Source organism: Hyla sarda, chromosome 2 (assembly GCF_029499605.1).
Source record: "Hyla sarda isolate aHylSar1 chromosome 2, aHylSar1.hap1, whole genome shotgun sequence".
NCBI lineage: Eukaryota > Metazoa > Chordata > Amphibia > Anura > Hylidae > Hyla > Hyla sarda.
In genome coordinates, this window is record NC_079190.1 from 183,673,662 (window position 1) to 183,695,187 (window position 21,526).

Below are 21,526 nucleotides of genomic sequence, written 5' to 3' on the forward strand. Positions count from 1 at the left end.
GGTTTGTCAGTGCATGCTGGGAGTTATAGTTTTGCAACAGCTGGAGGCGCACAGGTAGGGAAACAGTTAGGAAACAGACAATGTTTCCCAACCAGTGTGCCTCCAGTTGTTGCAAAACTACAACTCCCAGCATGCCCAGGCAGCCGAAGGGCATGCTGAGAGTTGTCGTTTTGCAACAACTGGAGGAGAACAGTTTGGAGACCAAATCGTAGTCCTCCAGATGTTGCAAAACCACAACTCTCAGCATGTCCAGACTGGCAAGGCCTGCTGGGAATTGTAGTTCAGCAACATCTGAAGGACCAATGTTACAGAACTACAACTCCCAGCATGCCTGGACTGTCTGGGCATGCTGGGAGTTGTAGTTTTGCAACATCTGGAAGAGCACAGATTGGAGACCACTGTACAGTGGTCTCCAAACTGCGGCCCTCCAGATGTTGCAAAACTACAACTCCCAGCATGCCCAGACAGCCAAAGGCTGTCTGGACATGCTGGGAGTTGTAGTTTTTGAACTACCAGAAGCAGCAGTGAAGAGCTTCACTGCTGCCTCTGATGCAGATGCCGCCGCCAACCCATGTTCCTCCAGCTGTTTGGTAAGTGCCGCGGTCCCCACCGCAGCTCTCAGCGTCATCTTTCCCTGCTGTGCCCGGACTTCGTGCAGAGCAGGGGAAATTAACTTTACCCCCCAGACAGCGTATTCACTGTGATCGCTGACCAGGACCATCGACAGATGGTCCTGGGGGGTGTTGCAGAAGTTGTCCCCTGCTGGAAACAGCGGGGCTTCTGCCAGTTAATCCATGCGATGCTGAGCATCGCCGGTTTATAAACGCGGATTGCAGCAGATCTCCAGAATGATCTGCTGCGATCCGCATTTAAATTAAAAAGTTGGTGGTACATGCGGCTACATCGTGCTGCCACCGGCTCCTATATACAGTACACTGTCATAATTCATAATCCCCGCCGGGAGCTCTGATTGGTGGATAGCTATTGACCAATCTGAGCTCTCCTCTCCCGGCGGTGGGGATTATGAATTATGACAGCTGTATATAGAAGCCGGTGTAGACGCGCGATGTAGACACATGTACCGCCGACTTTTACAGTTAATAAATGCGGATCGCAGCAGGTCTCTGGAGAATGACCCGATGCGATCTGCACCTCAGCCCCTTGACAACAACTCCCATCATGGGCAGAGTCTGTCCATGATGGGAGTAGTAGTTCTAAATGTCCGCAGCTGGGGGATGTGCAATTGCCATCCCTCAGCGTTGCGAAACTACAACTACTCCCATCAAGGGACAGACTCTGTCCCATGATGGGAGTAGTAGTCCAAGGGCAGAGGGGCAGATCGCAGCAGATCATTCTCCAGAGACCTGCTGTGATCCGCATTTATTAACTATACAAGCCGGCGGCACATGCGTCTACACCGCGCTGCCCGCCGACTCCTATATACAGCTCTTATAAGTCTTATAAATCTTCGCCGGGAGAGGGGAGCTATCCACCAATCAGAGTTCCCTCTCCCGGCGGCGGGTATTATGAATTATGACAGTGTATACATGAGCCGGTGACAGCGCAGTGTAGCGCTTGTACCGCCGACTTTTACAGTTAATAAATGCGGATTGCAGCGCGTCTCTAGAGAATGACCCGGTGCGATCTGCACCTCAGCCCCTGGACTACAACTCCCATCATGGGCAGAGTCTGTCCCATGATGGGAGTAGCAGTCCTTACTGTGCCAAAATAGACACTTTTGGTACGTGTCCTCCGAGGTGGTATATATTTGTGCAAGAAAATGCCGTTTGCAAATTTTTTTTGCGGAAAAAAAAAAAACGCAGTTAGTAAATTGATTCTACAGTAGAAAATGCTCTATGGTAGAATTAACCATAGACAAGGGGATGAAAAGTTCTATCAAAATTTGCGCAGAAAAAAGGCACAAAAAATAGACACAAAATAGCTCTATATACAATGATAAATTCCCCCCGATGAGTACAAGATTGTCTTCTTGGGATCCTCATGAGATCTTGTTAAATAATGAATACTGCATTGTAGATTGGAAAGAGAACCTTGTCAAGCTAGTGTATGAAAACAGCTTGTTTTCTTTTGGGAAAAGCCTATAAATAGCTCGGTCATTCAATAAAAGAATGTTAAAATACTGAAGAATGCCCTTCTGACGTGGCATTCTGTCTAATAGAGCAAATACAGATGGCATGCTAATGAAGTCACCTTTTCATAAATTTTTATCTGCCAAGCTGTATTGTAACTAGTCAAACATGTGAAAATAGGCAGGCTACAACTGTGTAGTTGCTATTATGGATATGCTGCCACTTCACTGTCACTGATTCCTTAGCTACCCTATTTCTCCTATGTAGGAAATGTAACAAACTCTGCTATGGGCATTTGCTCCTGCTCTGGATAATTCCTGACATGGACAAAGGTGTCAGCAGAGAGCACTGTGGTCATACAGAAAATAACTATACATCTTCCTCTGTAGCATACAGCAGCTAAGTACTGATTAAGGTTGGAAGATTAAGATTTTTTCATAGAAGTAATTTACAAATCTGTTTAATTTTTTTTTAAATCAACTGGTTCCAGAAAGTTACTTTAACTCCTTACCTTTTAAAAAAACATAACTCTTTCAATTTTGCACCTAAAAATCCATATGATGGCTTATTTTTTGCGCCACCAATCCTACTTTGTAATTACATCAGTAATTTTACCCAGAAATCTACAGCAAAATGGAGGGAAAAAAACGCCATTTTGTAACTTTTGGGGGCTTCTGCTTCTACACAGTACATTTTTCGGTAAAAATCACACCTTCTCTTTATTCTGTAGGTCCATACGATTAAAATACTTTTATAGGTTTGATTTTGTCGTACTTCTGAAAAAAATCATAACTACATGCAGGAAAATGTATATGTTTAAAATTGTCATCTACTGACCCCTATAACTCTTTTTTTTCCGTGGCCCCACGTTATAGAACGGTAGCAGACTCAGGGCGTACAGGTACACACTTGGTCCTGAACAGGTTAAGGGTAGAGTCATGTGTGCCTTGTTTTGCTGCATATTTGCTACTGCATATTTTACTAACTACTGAAATCAATAAGTATCAAAATCGGCTGCAGAAAATATGCTGCACGATGCAACACGTGTGACCAGAACAATATATGTGTAACACATTGCGCTCCGGCCGCTGTCACTGGCCGTGAACGCAGTGTCCCCGTATCCCGGCCCGTCCCTTACCTTGCTCCACTCCTGCTTCCTCTCAGCCCCGGCGCACACGTCCACGTCCCTTAGGGCGCGCGCATCGGAGCTTTGAAATTTAAAGGGCCAGTGCGCCCATAATTAGTGTATCCACCTGTCACCATGTTATACGTTTTTTGCACCTTCCACACCCCCCTGCCGGATCTTCATTGCTCATCATTGCCTAAGAGAAAGCGTTCCCATTGCCTGTTTTGCCTACCCGTGTTTCCAGACCTTTCTGCTATGTTTCTTGAATCCGAAGCTTTGCCGCCTGCCTAGACCTTCTGCTACGTTGACTACGCCTCGGCCTCATCCTCCAGTACACCGCTTTGCCCAGTTACCTGTGTGATCGAGCCGTATCGGGGGTAGCAACCTGGGTGTCGCCTGCCGCAGCGCATCCATCCTGCTTTGCGGCGGGCTCTGGTAAAGACCAGCGGCACCTTAGACTCTGCTCCCTGATACGGTCCGAGTCATCAGTCACACAGGTACAGGATCCACATCCAATTATGTGACAGCCCGCATTCAGGTGCGTGACAGTAAGATCCGGCCATGGATCCAACTGGGGTTCCTCTGCCTGAAAACACAGATCTTGCATCTATTGTGGCACTCCAGTCCCAGCAGTTGGCCCAGCAGACACAACAGCTTAACCAGCTATCCACCATGATGCAGCAGTTGCTATCTGCTCAGCAGCAACTGCCACAACCACAGCCTCTTGCTCCAGCCCCAGTAAAGCCTCCCGTTGCTGCAGTCTCATCCAGAACCAAACTCCGTTTATCGCTCCCTGAAAAATATGAGGGGGATTCAAAGTCCTGTTGAGGTTTCGTGACGCAGTGCTCCATGCACATTGACCTCATGGCGGACCAGTTCTCCGAACAGAACGAGCAAAGGTGGCATTTGTTGTTAGTCTCCTTTCTGGAAGGGCCTTGGCCTGGGCAACTCCGCTGTGGGATCGCAGTGATGTCATCACTACTAATCTCGAGGCATTTCTGACAGAATTTTGCACTGTCTTCGAGGAACCTGCTCGTGCTTCTTCCGCTGAGACGGCTCTGCTGAGCATGTCTCAGGGTAACTCCACTGTTGACCACGTTTTTGCCTGCGGTCGGGGAACCGCATACGGACAAAAAACAGGCTGCTGTTCACTCCGGTCGGCTCATAGACATACATTAACTACGGTTCCCGAATACGGCTGAGTGCGGGCGCCGCTATTAAGCCCCGCCCACCCCTCCTCACAGCCGTATACGGGAACCGTAGTTCAAATCGTAGTGTGAACCCAGCCTTACCCGAGAATTGCCATCTACCTTGAATGAACTAATACAATTGGCATCCCGGATCGCTATCCGTTTCTCCAAGCGACGAGAGGAGCTACGTAAAGAAAGGGAATCTGCACGTCCTCCGCACTTCCCTCGGTTGGCGCCAGTATTCCAGCAACCACCACAATCTTCTATGTTGCCCCCCCCCCCCCCGCAGTGGAGGTATGCAAGTGGATCAGTCTTGCCTGACCCTGCAGAAAAGGACTCGCTGACTAACCGAAAATCTTTGTCTATACTGCGCCAGTGCAGACCACTTCCTTAAGCACTGTCCTCTGCGTCCTCAGCCACAGGGAAACGCTCGTACCTAGGGTTTGTTGGAGAGGCCTCACTAGGTGTAAATTCGTCCTCTCCACACTTAAATATGACGGTTAAGCTTCTTCTTCCTTTCAAAGTGAACCTCTCAGTTCTGGCCTTCCTGGACTCTGGCTCTGCGGGAAACTTTATTGATGCTTCTCTAGTGCATAAGTATCGTCTGCCAGTTTTCTGCCTTCTGAAACCACTGTTCATCTCTACGGTCTATGGAGAAAAACTGCACTGTACAGTGCTATACCGCACTGAACCCCTGTTGATGCAGGTCGGAGTCTCCCATAGGGAAAACTTGTCCTTCTACATACTCCCACACTGCACTTAACCTCTTGCTTGGTCTACCTTGTCTGCAGCTCCAAGTCCTTTGCTGGGGTCCGCACTGCAACAATCACTGATTTTACATAAGTGTGACCAAGTTGGAACCTTCATCTAGACCTCTACCTGGGTTACCTTCTTTTCTCCAGGATTTTGCTGATGTCTTCAGCGAAAAGCAAGCTGAAGTTTTGCCTCCACATGGTTCATACGATTGTCCAATTGACTTGCTGCCTGGCACCACACCTCCCAGGGGCCGTATCTACCCCTTGTCTGTTCCAGAAACCCAGGCCATGTCAACCTATATCCAAGAGAACCTACAGAAAGGATTTAAGAAACGTTATCCCCTTCATTTAATCTCGAAGTTGTTTGACCGTCTGCGAGGTGCCAGGATTTTCTCCAAATTGGATCTTCGTGGTGCCTACAACTTCGTATAAGAGAAGGGGACGAGTGGAAGACCGCGTTTAATATGCGAGATGGACATTTTGAATATCTTGTTATGCCATTCAGATTATGTAATGCTCCAGCAGTCATCCAGGAGTTTATCAACGACATTTTTCGGGACCTTCTCTACTCCTGTGGTGTTGTCTTTTTGGATGACATCCTCATTTATTCACCCGATCTCTACACTCAGTCTCCATCTCCATCAAGTTCTGCAGCATCTCCGAGACAACCAACTCTACGCAAAACTAGAAAAGTGTACCTTTGAAAAGACCAACCTTCCGTTTCTGGGATATATTGTTACCAGTCAAGGACTTCAAATGGATCCTAATAAGTTATCCACTGTACTGGGGTAGCCTCAACCAACTGGACTGAAGGTGGTTCAGCCCTTCCTTGCTTTTCCAACTACTATCCACAGTTTATTCCCCACTACTCCACCTTGGTTGCCTCCATCGTGTCTTTAACCAAAACAGCTGCCAATCCTATGGTCTGGACTCCAGAGGCCGAAGAAGCCTTCCAAAAGTTAGTCTGCCTTTACATCTGCATCGGTGTTGTCAAGACCTGATCCGGACACGCCTTTCACTTTAGAGGTGAATGCGTCTTCTGTCATAGCAGGAGCAGTCTTGACACAAAAATCTTTCAAGGGTAAGACAGTTACTTTGATTCTTCTCAAAGACCTTCTCTCCAGCAGAGAGAAATTATACTTTAGGAGATTGAGAGCTCCTGCCTATTAAGTTGGCATTGGAAGAATGGCGTCATCTCTTAGAGGGCTCTGTACATCCAAAAAATATTTATACAGATCACAAGAACTTGCTATATCTTCAGTCTGCCCATCGTCTCAACCCTTGACAGGCTCGCTGGTCCCTGTTCTTCTCCAGGTTTAACTTTTTTTATTAATTTTTGCACTGCAGAGAAGAATTTTCGAGCTGATGCTCTATCTACATCTTCTGAGGTGCAAGACTTGGAACCCCATCTGCAACATATTGTCCCTCCTGATCGTCTTATTTCTGCAGCACCAGCAAGTCTTCAGCATCTGCCCCCTGGGGAAACTTATGTTTCTCCTCGTTTGAGACTCCGGATCTTGAAATGGGGTCATTCTTCTCTGTTGGCAGGTCATGCTGGTATCCGTAAATCCTTGCTACTAATTTCTCGACAGTATTGGTGGCCCACTCTGAAACGGGTTGTAGGGACTTTGTTCGTTCCTACTCTGTGTGTGCCCGGGACAAAACACCACGCGCCAAGCCTGCCGGTCTACTGCATCCTTTGCGTGTTCCTGATCTACCCTGGTCTAACATTGCAATGGACTTTATTACGGATTTTCCTTCTTCTAGTGGCAATGCAGTCATCTGGAATGATTTTCTAAGATGGCTCATTTTGTTCCTTTGCCTGGCTTACCATCTGCACCACAACTAGCCAAAACTGTTCCTTTCCCATATCTTCCGTCTCCACGGATTGCCGACAAATATTGTCTCTGACCGAGGTGTCCAGTCTTCTCCAAATTCTGGAGGGCACTCTGTTCACGACTTCACGTTAAATTGGATTTCTCTAATGGTCAAGTTGAGAGGGTGAATCAGGTTTTGGGGGATTATCTTCATCATTTTGTCTCTGCCCGCCATGACGACTGGTCTGATCTTCTTCCCTGGGCTGAGTTTTCGTACAACCATAGGGATACCGAATCCACAGGAACTTCACCCTTCTATGTAGTCTATGGACTTCATCCTCGTCCACCTCTACCCTTACCGTCTTCCTCCGGAGTCCCTATGGCTGATGAACTAGTACGGAACTTCACCGCCATTTGGAAGAAGACTCATCTCTCCCTTCTTCGTGCCTCGACCCGTATGAAATCCCAAGCGGACAGAAAAAGGCGTCCTCCTTCTTCCCCTCTCGCTCCTTTCGTACTCCCCGGGATCTACCGGAGCTTCGATTATAGAACGGCTATGTCCATTTGGTTACATTACTGAATTAGTGTTCGGCGTGACACTACTTATCTTGCATGTAGTTCTATGTATTCTTGGTTTGTTTTTTTACTTCCATTGCATCTACCTATGTCAGGCTGCATGGCGCACTTGTGCCCGTTGTATTGCCTTCCATTACAACTTGTTTTGGTACTATGTTTATTTGTGAAAATTTGCAATAAAAAAAAATTTCAGAAAAAAAAAAAAGAAAAAGGCGTCCTCCTCCTAAATTTTCACCCAGGGACAAGGTATGGCTGTCATCTAAATATATCCGCTTCAGAGTACCTTGCTACAAACTGGGACCACGCTATTTGGGGCCTTTCAAGGTCAAGAGATGTCTTAATCCAGTGGCTTATTCGCTACATCTGCCTTCCTCCCTCCGTATCCAAAATTCTTTCCACGTCTCCCTCCTGAAACCAGTCATCTATAACCGCATTCACTAAAAAGGACATTTCTCCCACTCCCATCTCTGGTACTTCTGATGTATATTCTGTCAAGGAGAATCTGGTCTTCAAGCTCATCAGAGGAAAATGTTTCTTGTTGATTGGGAGGGATTTGATCCTGAAGAGAGGTCTTGGGAGCCACAGGATAACATCCTGGATCAGGATATTCTCAAAAGATTCTTGAGCTGGAAAAGGAGGTGGAGACTAAAGGGGGGGGGGGGGTACTGTAACACATTGCGCCCTGGCCTCTGTCACCGTCCGTGAGCACAGCGACCCCGTGTCCCTGACTCCTGGTGGGGCTGGGATTCGCGAATGCCGGCCTGTCCCTTACCTTGCTCCACTCCTGCTGCTGCTTCTTCTCAGCCCTGGCACGTGCGTCCCCGTCCCTTAGGGCGCACGCGCCTGAGCTTTAAAATTTAAAGGGCCACTGCGCCCATAATTAGTGTATCCACCTGTCACCATGCTGTAAGTTTTTTTCACCTCCCACGCCCCCCTGCCGGATCTTCAGTGCTCATTGCCTAAGAGAAAGCATTTCCATTGCCTGTTTTGCCTACCCGTATTTCCGGACCTTCCTGCTACATTTCTTGACTCCGAACCTTTGCCACCTGCCTAGACTTTCTGCTACGTTGACTACGCCTCTGCCTCATCCTCCAGTACCCCGATTTGCCCAGTAACCTGTGTACTACTTGACTACCTGTTTCCAAATTTGACACCTTATTTGTCAAGTAGCAAACTAGGAAAGACCCTTGCTATGATTTATCACTATATGACCCAATACAACTTCCTCTCTGGCTTTTGTACCTAAAAAAAAGGCTCAGCCTTTCAGATGATCATCATCAGACAATAAGGAGGAAGGAAGGGACCCTCCCCGTGTCCTCTCAGCTTATCGGGACTCTGCAGTTTTACCGCGGTGATCCTGATCAGCCCAACTGAGCTGCCGGGAAGCATTTTCTTTTATTTTAGATCCAGTGTTCATCTTTGATCGCCGCATCTAATACCAGGCATCACCGTGATGTCCGGATTAGCCATGAGTCCTGGCCATTGCTCGGTGCTGGGACCGACCGTGTGACCCCACTCATAGCACGGGTGCAGGGCGTACAGGTACGCCCTGCGTCCTTAAGAGGTTGAACAATGTATTAATCGTAGATCAACAACCACCATTTATCACTGACAATAGTAATACAATTTTTTTTTCAGCTTCCAATCGTTTCAAAAGGATCAAGTTAACTCCATCTTTGTCCAATCTCTAACAAATGAGTCCTCCACTTAGTTGGCAGGGCTCACTTCAATGGGTTAGTGTAATGTTATTTTAGCAGTATAGGAGTGTTCTCTATTACAGTGATAAAAATGAATGCTTATTGCAACATCTCCTTTATAAAGAACTTTGTGTATTACTGAAGAAATTCTTTCTTGTTTGTCCGCATGTTTTTTTTATTTTTTTTATAAAGTGTTATGCTAATCAGTTTTCCATTGAGAATTATCTCATTTAAATCAATTACTTCTCAACAAATCTAAGGCACAAGGGAAATCTGAAGATCTACCAAGATGAAGTGTTTCAACAATAAAAGTTTCCAGCTTCAATAATGAAAGTCTTGACGCCATACTTCTCTGAAATAGATACTATAAACTTGCTGCTGACAATGGAATGTGCATTATTTTATTTATTTTTTGTAATCTGGACACTTGTCTGCAACAAAAAGCTTAATTGTTTGTGTGGATCAATAAAAATAAGGGGAATACAGGCAAAGCTTGAATGTATAAATAAAGAGGCATGAGTGAAATGTTTAAAGCCCTCTGCTGACATTACCCTTCAGAAGAGTTCAGAGTGATCCTCTATATACAATGCGTCTGGAATGTCTTAAAAACCTTTCATTTTTTTTCCCCATTTTGTCATATTGCAGCCTTGCGATAAAAAAAAAAAAAAAAATCCCCTCAATCATTTTGCTCTCAGTACCCCATAATGACAAAGTAGAAATAAAATGTTCAAAATATTTGCTAGTTTACTGATGAGGAAAAACTAAAATATTGCATTGACCTAAGTATTCAGTATTTTGTTGAAGCACCTTTGGCAGCGATTACAGCCTCTAATTTTCTTGGGTATGATGCCACAAGGTTTGAATACTTGAATTTGGGGATTTTCTGCCATTCTTATCTACAGATACTTAAGCTCTATCGGCTTAGTCTGTGGTCCAGAGCACTCTGGATCAGGTTTTCATTGAGAATATCTTTTGTACTTTGGTAACAGTTGAGGGAAAGCTGAATGGAGCAATCTCCTTGTCCCATCTTCTGATTAACACCCCACATCATGATGCTGCAACCATCTTTCATCACTATATAATTGGTATTGGGGAGATGATGAGCAGTGCCTGGTTTCCTCCAGAAATGAGGCTCAGAATTGAGGCCAAAAAGTTAAATCTTGGTTTCATCAGACCAGAAAAATGTTGTTTCTCTGGAAGTGTGCTCCAGAGACTCTACACCACCTCTATGACATTTCATCTGAAGGCGTAACAGCAATCGGCAGAACTAAAGCACTGTCAGCTAAATCTCCTTAAAGTGGTACTCTGGTGGTTAATTTTTTTGACTATATGGCATCATCTTTGTCATTTTTGTTTTTTTGCAATATACATGTGTCATATGTTTTGGCAGCATGTGTGTGTTTTGCTTACCTGTTTGTTGGGCAGGAAGTTCTGTAGTTCAGAGTGTTTTATTTTACTGTTGTCCACAGCGGCCATGTTCTGAGTCTGCTGTGGACAAGATGTCATAGCTTTTCTTTTCTGTCTGCATGAGAGAAATAAGTCACGTCCCCTCATCTCCCCCCTCCCGAGGTCTGCATGAGAGGCCATAGTACACAGCTCCTCCACTGCACTGCTTCTCAGGATGCCGGTCTGCACAGGAGAATGAACACAGATAAGATGAGTGTTATCTGAAGGGGAGGATGACAAGGTGCACGGGCTGGGGATGTATGAACGTCAGGGGAATAAATCTCATACTGGGAATGATCTCTATATGGGAAGGGGGGGGGGGGGGGACTCCTGAATGACACATGCTGGGAGTTGTAGTCCCTGTTATGTGTGTGTATGCTAGTGTTTACAATCTAGTGTTTACAAACCAGTGTGCCTCCAGCTGTTGTAAAACTACAACTCCCAGCATGCCCTGAGAGACTTTGGGCATGCTGAGAGTTGTATATTTGAAACAGCTGGAGGCACACAGGTTGGGAAACACTGTTCTAGCCTATTCAACATACACATCATGTTACACCAGTGTTTCCCAACCAGTGTGCCTCCAGCTGTTGAAAAACTACAACTCCTAGCATGCCCGAAGGCTGTCAGGGCATGCTGGGAGTTGTAGTTTTGCAACACCTGGAGGCACCCTGGTTGGGAAACACTGGTGTATGCCCTATAGAGGTGTGGTGAACTACAACCCCCAGGAGACTACAGAGGCAGCATGCTGGTGTTATACTGAAGACTCCTGAATGGCACATGCTGGGAGTTGTAGTCCCTTTTGTGTGTGTATTCCAGTGTATCCCAACCAAGGCGGATTATATTAGTGTGCTGTGTATAAGGGGACTGACCCAGGAAAATAGTAGGGTGGGTAAAGGGTGGAACAAACAAACAAAAAAAAAAAAAGGAGCCGCCCCAAACCAGCAAGGCATGTGGCATGCTGGGATTTGTAGTTTTCAGCACAGCAAGAAACCGGAAATAGAAGCAAAGATAGGAAAACAAAGTGGGGGGGGGGGGGGTAAAAAGACAACAAAGAATAAAAATAGAGTAGCTTAAACAACAAGAATAGTAATGAAACAAAACAAATAGGGTAAGTCAAAAATGGAAAAACACGTTGGCCACCAGAGTACCCCTTTAACATCTGTCTGTCGGAATCTTCAACTCCATGCCTGATATGGAGCTGATAGATTCCCTTAGGAATGGGCTGTTACTCATGAGCCAGTTCTGTATGCTTGCTTCTCAGGCAATAATTTGCCAGTCAGCCAGCCCCTGCCTTTAGGTGCAAACTCCAGGTGAGGCTTCCTTCTGGCAACTCTTTTATGAAGTCCAGTTTGGTGAAGTGCGGCAGTGAAGATTGACCTTCTGAAAGTTTCTCCCATCTGCACACAGGCTTATCTGTAGCTCAGCCAGAATGATCTTTGGGTTCCTGGTCACCTCTCTTACCAAGGTCCTTCTTCCTCAAATACTTAGTTTGGTGGGGCATGAAAAGCCCTGGTTGTTCAAACCTTCATTTTAGAAGTATGAAGGCCATTGTGCTCTTGCGAACTCAGTGCAGCAGAAATTCTTTTGTATCTTTGTGCTGCCACACAATTCTGAGACTGAGCTTAAAGGGGTACTCTGCCCATAGACATCTTATCACCTAAGATGTCTGATTGTGGGGGTCCTACTACTGGAAATCCCAACAATCTCTCCTGCAGCACCCCTGTCATCTGATTCACTGATGACTGGCAATGCAGGGGCCAGAGGATCGTGACGTCACGGCCCCGCCCCCTCATGATGTCACACCCCGCCCCCTTTAATGCAAGTCTATGGGAGGGAGCGTGGCAGCAAATCAGAAGTCAGTGGTAATAATAGGAGACTTTTACTATCCCCACATAAACTGGGAGACTGAGACCTTTAAATCTCATAAAAGAAACAGGTTTCTGACAAATGGTGCAGGGCCTGACCAGAGGGGGCGCCCTACTGGACTTAATTTTAACCAATAGACCTGACAGAGTAACTAATGTGCAGGTAGGACACCTTGGAAATAGTGATCATAATATAATACATTATAACATGTTCTGCAATAAGGGAATCTCTCGAGGGGCCACAAAAAATAATGAACTTTAGGAAGGCAAAGTTTCGTCAGCTCAGAGAAGCCCTTAACAATATAAAGTGGGATCATGTCCTCAAAAACAAATATACTAACACTAAATGGGAGACTTTTAAAAATATCTAAAATTGTCACTGTAAGAGGTACATATCTTTATGGAAATAAAAGGGTCAGGAATAGGAGAAAACCAATGTGGATGAACAAAAATGTCAAGGAGGCAATACATGACAAAAAAAAAAGCATTTAATAGACTAAAACAGAACGGCAGTGAAGAAGCATTACAAAGCTATAGAGAAAAATTTAGAAAATGTAAAAAAAACAAAAAAAAAAACAAAACAGATATAAGCCGCAAAAATAGAGACAGACTCATTACCAAAGAGAGTAAAACTAACCCCAAAATGTTAACTATATAAATCGCAAAAAGGTTAAAAATGAAAGTGTTGTCCCTTTAAAAGATGATGAAGAAGAAATTATAAACGGGCATCAGGATAAAGCAAATATATTAAACAAATTCTTCTCCACTGTATTCACTGAGGAAAATGAAATGCCAGGTGAAATACAGCAAGATAAGGTAAACTCCTCAGTACAGGTCACGTGTCTAACCCAGGAAGAAGTACAGTGCCACAAATCACCAGGTCCATGTTCTAAGGGAGTTAAGTAAAGTAATAAACAGACCACTATTTCTAATATTCAAGGACACTATAGTGACAGGGACTGTTCGCCAGGACTGGCGCATAGCAAAAGTGGTGCCAAGGTTTAACCCCCCCCAAGGACTCAGCCCATTTTGACCTTAAGAACCAGAACAATTTGTTTTTTCCTCCTCCTCTTCTAAAAATCATAACGCTTTCAATTTTGCACCTACAGACCTATACAAGGGCTTGTGTTTTTTGCATCACCAGTTGTACTTTGTAATGAAATTTCACAATCATTTCAGAACAAAATCTATGGCAAAACCGTAATATATTTTAGTGTTGCTCGTGAATATTCGCAATGCAAATTTTATTTGCGAATATCTCATATTTGCGAATTGACGAATATTCGCAAATATAGCACTATATTCGTAATTACGAATATTGTTTTTTTTTTTCCACAATACACATCACATGTGTTTCATCCCTCTCTGCTTCCAGCTTGTGTGGTCTAAAGAAGGCTCTAATACTAATGTGTGAGACTGGCGTACGAATTTTCGCATATGGGAAAATTTGCATAATTTTCGCGAATTTTCGCTTATGCAAATTTTCTCATATGCGAAAATATTACGAATATGCAAATATATGACGAATATTCATCCATATATTCGCAAAATATCGCGAATTCGAATATGGCCTATGCTGCTCAACACTAACATATTTGTAGGGTAAAATTGAAAAAAAATCAAACAAAAAACCCCCATTTTGTAAATTTTGGTGGCTTCTGTTTCTACGCAGTGTACTTTTTGGTAAAATGATACCTAATCTTTATTCTGTAGATCCATACGGTGACAACTATACCCAATGTATGTAGGTTTTATTTTATTACTTTAAAAAATAACTACCGTATTTATCGGCGTATAACACGCACTTTTTAGGCAAAAATTTTTAGCCTAAAGTCTACGTGCGTGTTATACACCGATACCGTCCCAGGAAAGGCAGGGGGAGAGAGGCCGTTGCTGCCCGCTTCTCTCCCCCTGCCTTCCCTGGGGTCTAGAGTCCTGCTGCCGGCCCTTCTCACCCCCTGGCTATCGGTGCCGCTGCCCGTTCTGTCCCCCTGACTATCGGTACCGGCGCCGATAGCCAGGGAGAGAAGGGGCAGCGGCACCCATTGCCGGCGCCGCTGCCCCGTTGCCTCCCCCCATCCCCGGTGGCATAATTACCTGAGTCGGGTCCGCGCTGCTGCAGGCCTCCGGCATGCGTCCCCTTCATCATTGATATGCGCTGCACGGCGCGGCGCATGACGTCAGTGCGCCGCGCCGTGCATAGGAACGACGCAGGGGACGCACGCCGGAGGCCTGCAGCAGCGCGGACCCGACTCAGGTAATTATGCCACCGGGGATGGGGGAGGCAACGGGGCAGCGGCGCCGGCAATGGGTGCCGCTGCCCCTTCTCTCCCCCTGGCTGTCGGCGCCGCTTCTCTCCCCCTGGCTATCGGCGCCGGCTGTGGAGCGCCGGTACCGATAGTCAGGGGGACAGAATGGGCAGCGGCGCCGCTAGCCAGGGGGAGAGAAGGGCCGGCAGCAGGGCTCTAGACCCCAGGAAAGGCAGGGGGAGAGAAGCGGGCAGCGACGGCCTCTCTCCCCCTGCCTTTCCTGGAGATGTATCGGCATATACACACGCACACACACACCCTCATTTTACCATGGATATTTGGGTAAAAAACTTTTTTTTACCCAAATATCCTTGGTAAAATGAGGGTGCGTGTTATAGGCCAGTGCGTGGTATACCCCGATAAATACGGTACATGCACCAAAATTTGTATGTTCAACCCCTTAAGGACGCAGCCCTTTTTCACCTTAAGGACTGAGCCCTTTTTCGCAATTCTGACCAGTGTCACTTTACGCATTAATAACTCTAAGATGCTTTTACCGATTATTCGGATTCTGAGATTGTTTTTTCGTGACATATTCTACTTTATTTTGGTGGTAAATTTTTGTTGTTACTTGCATCCTTTTTTGATGAAAAATCCCCATATTTCATGAAAATTTTGCATTTTTCGAACTTTGAAGCTCTCTAATTGTAAGGAAAATGGATATTCCAAATAAATTTAATTTTATTCACAAATACATTGTCTACTTTATGTTGGTATCATAAAATGGACATATTTTGACTTTTTGAAAGAATTAGAGGGCTTCAAAGTAGAGCAGCAATTTTCAATTTTCAAATTTCATGAAAATTGCAAAATCTGAGGTGACAGATGTTACAGAACTATAACTCCCAGCATGCCTGGGCAGACTAGGCATGCTGAGAGTTGTAGTTTGGCAACATCTGGAGGGCTACCGTTTGGGCACCACTGTAACAGTGGTCTCCAAACTGTGACCCTCCAGATGTTGCAAAACTACAACTCCCAGCATGCCCAGAAAACCTTTGGTAGTCTGGGCATGCTGAGAGTTGCAGTTTGGCACCCACTGGGAAGGGCAGCAGTAAATATCGTTTACTGCCCCCTTCGTCCTGCCCCCCGTCCACCATCGCTTCTCTACCTGCGCTGTGATCTCTGCTGTCTCCAGCGACGATCGGCGATCCCCACGCATCTTCTCCTGCAGGTAACGGCCTCCATCTTCTCCCCCCATTCTGCCCAACATCCAGGGGTGGGCAGAATGGGGGGGTTGCCATGACAACCCAATGTCCTGCGCTGCCATTGGTCAGAATTCAGTTCTGACCAATGGCAGGGGATTAGAGGAAATCGTAGCACTGCGACCTCACTCTTATCCCTCAGGATGATTGGGGCTGTCACTGACCGCTCCGATCATCCCTATTTTCCGAGTGATCGGGTCACCAGAGACCCGATCAGCCCTGAATAGCAGAAAATCGCATGTCTGAATTGACATGCGATTTTCTGCGATCGCCGACATGTGCCGGGATGCCTCCTGAATGATTCCAGCCGGCATCCCGGTCTGGTCCCCAACCGGCTAGCGGCGGGGACCAGAATTCCCACGGGAGTATGAATACGCGCTATGTCCTTAAGGACTCAGGATGCAGGGCGTCTGCATACGCCCCACGTCCTGAAGAGGTTAAAATTGTCATCTTCTGACCCACATAACAACTTAATTTTTCTGCAAATGGGGGTATATGAGGCCTTGATCTGTAGTTTTTATTGGTACCATTTTTATTTTGATGGGACTTTTTTGATAAATGTTTCTTTTTTTTTTATGTATATGATTACTCCGTTGGAAAACTTTTTTTTTTTTTTTAAATCAACTGGTGCCAGAAAGTTAAACAGATTTGTTTATTACTGCTATTAAATCTTTTTAATCCTTCCAGCACTTATGAGCTGCTGTATAATACAGAGGAAGTTCATTTCTTTTTGACCACAGTGCTCTTTGCTGACAATCCTGTCCATCTCTGGAACTGTCCAGAGTAGAAGCAAATCCCCATAGCAAACCTATCCTGCTCTGAACAGTTCCTGACGTGAACTGAGGTGTAAGATTTTTTAATAGACACAATCTGATTAACTTTCTGGCACCAGTTGATTAAAAAAAAAAATGTTTTCCATCGGCGTACCCCACTGTAAAAACCTTTCTTGTTTCATATCAACTGGTGCCATAAAGTGATAAAACAGATTTGTAAATTAATTCTAATAAAAAATCTTGATCCTTTCAGTACTTATCGCTGCTGTATGCTCTACAGTAAGTTGTATTTCTTTCTGAAATTCTTTCTGTCTGACCACAGTGCTCTCTGCTGACACCGTATCTCTTCTGACCATATCAGGAACTGTCTATAGCAGGAGCAGTTTCCTATGGGGATTTGCTTGTACTCTGGACAGTTCCTGACATGGACAGAGGTGTCAGCAGAGAGCACTGTGGTCAGAGAGAAAGAATTCCAGAAAGAAATACAACTTCCTCTTTATTATACAGCAGATGATAAGTACTGGAAGGATTAAGATTTTTTTAATAGAAGTAATTTACAAATCTGTTTAACTTTCTGGCACCAGTTGATATGAAAAAAAAAAAAAGTTTTTCACCAGAGTACCCCCTTAAGAGTGGTTATTAATGGTACTTTCTCTGATTGGGTTACTAGTGGGGGTACCACGGGGGCCAGTTTTGGGTCCTGATTAATGAATATTTAAGATATTCGTTAATGACCTTGTAGAGGGATTATATAGTAAAGGAACAATCTTTGCAGATCATACTAAACTCTGTAAAGTGATTAACACAATAGAGGACAGTGCAATGTTACAAACTGATGTGGATAGGTTGGAGGTTTCAGCTTGAAAGTGGCAGATGAGGTTCAACATTGATAAATGTAAGGTAATGCACATGGACAAGAAAAATCTGGGCTGGGATTATGAATTAAATGGGAGAACACTTGGGACAACTGACGTGGAAAAGGACTTGGGAGTTTTAGTGAACAGTAAATTTAGCTGTAATGACCAGTGTCGGGCAGCTGCTTCCAAGGCGAATAAAATACATGGGATGCATCAATAGGGGTATAGATGCCCACGACAAGGAAATAATTCTACTTCTGTACAAATCACTAGTCTGACCACACGTAGAATACTGTGTACAGTACTGGGCACCAGTGTACAAGAAAGATATAGTGGAGCTGGAGAGGGTGGAAAGGTGGGAACCAGAGTAATGAGGGGAATGGGAGGACTACAGTACCCAGAAAGATTATCAGAATTAGGGTTATTTAGTTTAGAAAAAGAGGGCTAAGGGGCGACATAATAACTATTTATAAGTACATAAGATTGCAGTGCATAACCCTAAGTGTATCTATAAAAAGGGGGCTCCTCTATGTTTAGAGGAAAGAAGGTTTCTACACCAGCACAGATGGGGGTTCTTTACTGTAAGAGTAGTGAGACTGTGGAACTCTCTTTCGGAGGAGGTGGTCATGGTGAACTCAGTAAAAGACCTGGATGCATTTCTGGAGAGTAATAATTTTACGGGTTATGGATAAAAGATTATAGGGACAGAATGCTGATCCAGGAATGTATTCTGATGGCCGCATTTACCCCTAGTATAAGATACTCAATAGGGATATAGGTTGAACTTGATGGACTCTGGTCTTTTTTCATCCTTATGAACTATGTTATTATGAGTTCTATATTTTATGTAAAAGATAAGTATAGTTTCTCACATTGTAGAAATAAAGTGATGTGCTGATAGATTCACAGAAGTCCACACAAGGTGTCTTTATAATATTTTAAACTTTTATTTCTGTGAATTGTTTCTGAAATCTATGAATTTAGCCAACGTGGGCTACTACTTTTGGGTTAGTTACAAAAAGTGAGCAAAAGTTTAGACATGGGTCCTGATTTATCAAAAGGTGTAAGAGAAAAACTGAAGAGACTTTGCCCATAACAACCAATCACAACTCAGATTTCACTTTACCAGAGTTGGTTAAGATAAGAATGCTTAGTTCTGATTAATTGATATGGGAAAATCTCCCCAGTTTTTCTCACACATTTTGATAAATCAGGGCTATGATTTTAGTCTTACTGGCATTCAAAATTGTTTTCTCATGGCAAACAATTATTTTTGACATGGTTGCAATTCATAAAGGTTTATGGAAGGGGAAATGTACAAATTTATCCTGATTTCTGGAGTGCAATATACAATTGTTTAGTTTCTTTTCTACAGCCTTCTGCAATATCTTATCAGTCAAGTCTGTCTGTCAAAGAAACTAAGTTGTTTACTCTTTGTAGTCCTAATTTCATAATTTTTGAGCCAATTTCTAAGATGATTTATGACCAGCTTTGATATGGTCCTAAATTTTTTTTTTATATGTTGCTTTGCTGATATCAGGACACTGCAGATGTTGTAGAACATAATGTAGTTCTTTCCAGTCTGACCACAGTGCGCTCTGCTGTCGCCTCTGTCTGTGTCAGGAAGTGTCCAGAGCACTGGCAAAATCTCATAGCAAACTTTTCTTGCTCATACAGTAGTTCCTGACACTGACAGAGGTGGCTGCAGAGAGCAACATGGACAGACTGTAAAAAAAAAAAAAAAAAAAAACTACACCACTTCTTCAAGGATATACAGCAGATGAGAAGTACTGGAAGTACTGCAACTTTTAAATACACACATTTACAAATCTACAAATTCCCCCCCAAATTTTTTTCTTAAGTACCCCTTATAAGCAGATGATTTAACGTTAGGGCAGAACAGTGTGAACTACTCAATCATACATGTCGCCGCCCAGTGCTACGCCATTTTATGCTAGGGACTTTAGGAACCCACTCTAAATAGGTGGCCTTGACGTGGAGAGTGGGCTTGTACCCTTTGATGAAAATGTATACTAACAACCTGTTAGTTTTTGAATTTATGCTGAGAAGCAAGTAGATCAAAATACAAATTGTGGAAGTGCCACCATGTCTGTTTTCTCTACTTGAATCCAATTGTACATGTACTGGCAGGGGTTACCTTCTTGTTCCTAGGTATACATTTAACTAAAGTACTATTTTCTTACTTTTCAGGTTGGGATTCCCAATGATGATTGTTTCCATCACAATTGGAATGAGTTATCTGTTGGTTTCACATGTCTTATTGAATTGGAATTCATAAGCCACAGTACAAAAGAGGATTCTACAGTTACACTGCTCTTATGAATCTATGGTTGGATCTGAAAGGCTAGTGGAATTACAGATTCCTGTTTCTCATAAGTCTTTATAAAAAGAAAAAGTTAGTTTAGTTGCTTTTTTGCAGTCTGCATGTTATCTGTTATAGTAGTACAGGTTGCCCTGTCTGGTTTATAGCGAAATCTGTCATATGAGCTGTCTGGCAGTAAGGACTTCAGCCTCTCTCACCATAGAAATTCCTCAGTTTGGACAATGCTGCAGAATCCCATTGGAATCAATGGGACTCTGCTGCAGCAACATTTCTGTGCTGAATATTTCCAAGGAATTCCACTCAGAAATTCTGTCATGTGAACATAGCCTTAAGATGACACTGTAGGTTGCACTATACGTGAAAGGATTCAAGCTACTGAAAAAAAAAAGTTTTAAAAAGACCTATGGGAAAATGTTTTGAATAATTACAATGAAGTAATGAAAAATGCACCAGAATGCAAACAAATGTATTATTTAATGGTCCATGTTTAATTGAAAAAAGTTATGAAAACTTTGTGGATAAATTCCGTCAATGTCAGTATTTTTACCCTGTGATTGTTCAGTTGTATTTTCTTAGTATGGTTTTCTCCAACCCAAATATTTTGGAAGTTTTACAAATGACTTGAAGTTATGGACAAAATGTAGTAAAAATCTACATTATTTGACACCATTGATCAGTTTTTGGTTGTTAAATTAACAGATTTTGTAACTTATGAAAACATGAAAATGTCACTTCTCCTGTTGAGGTATGTGACATTGGTCCATTCAATGCATACTGTATACAATCATTGTACCTTTTGGGGAAAAAATTTAATAAATCTGAATTTGGACCCATCATTTGTATTTTTTTATTTAAAGTTTATGGAAAAAAGTATAATAAAATATAACAAAAAACACCACACAAAAATGGCAGTAATATAGGCATATTACAATGGAAAGCAGAGGTCACCAATATACATACATCAAATTACTGGTAACTCACAAACAATGGGGATTAGGGAAGAGGGAAATGGGGGAGGGGTTGAGGTGGAAAAGGAAGGAGAAGGAGCAAGAAGTAAAGGAAGTAGTTAAATTGGCACTGTCAGATTTTTTTTTTTATAGAAATCATGGCTTATAAAATCATGGCATTGAACAAGCTGGAGTACAGACATGGGCAAAGTCCAATAAGTGCCGCCTGGCTAGCACTCCTCTGTACTCTCTCCTGTCTGATAGGGCTCCTCTGTGCTCTCTCCTGTCCGATAGGGCTCCTCTGTGCTCTCTCCTGGCTGATAGCGTTTGTTGGGGAAGTAGAAAGTTCAGCATGCTTGAGAGGATAGAAGCATATATTTTGAGGTCTGTATTTAGTAATGCAATAGGTCTGAAGTTGCCTGGCATGTTAGGAGGCTTACCTGGTTTGGGTAATGTGACCACCAATGCTTTGAGTATCTCAGGGGAAAATGTGCTATGGGTGGTTGCTTCGTTAAACGTTCTAGTAAAGAAG

General features: G+C 43.8%; 1 protein-coding gene across 5 annotated transcripts in view; it reads left to right on the forward strand.

Moving 5' to 3' along the window:
• The window catches only part of OCA2 (OCA2 melanosomal transmembrane protein), a 429,791-nt gene extending 408,921 nt beyond the window's left edge, over positions 1-20,870 (forward strand). For all 5 annotated transcript variants that reach the window (XM_056555890.1, XM_056555889.1, XM_056555886.1 and 2 more), the window contains one exon: positions 19,915-20,870. In XM_056555890.1, coding sequence (XP_056411865.1) covers positions 19,915-20,002 — 88 coding nt within the window. In that variant the 3' untranslated portion in view covers positions 20,003-20,870. The remainder of the gene's footprint in view (positions 1-19,914) is intronic.
• The last annotated feature ends 656 nt before the right edge of the window (positions 20,871-21,526 follow it).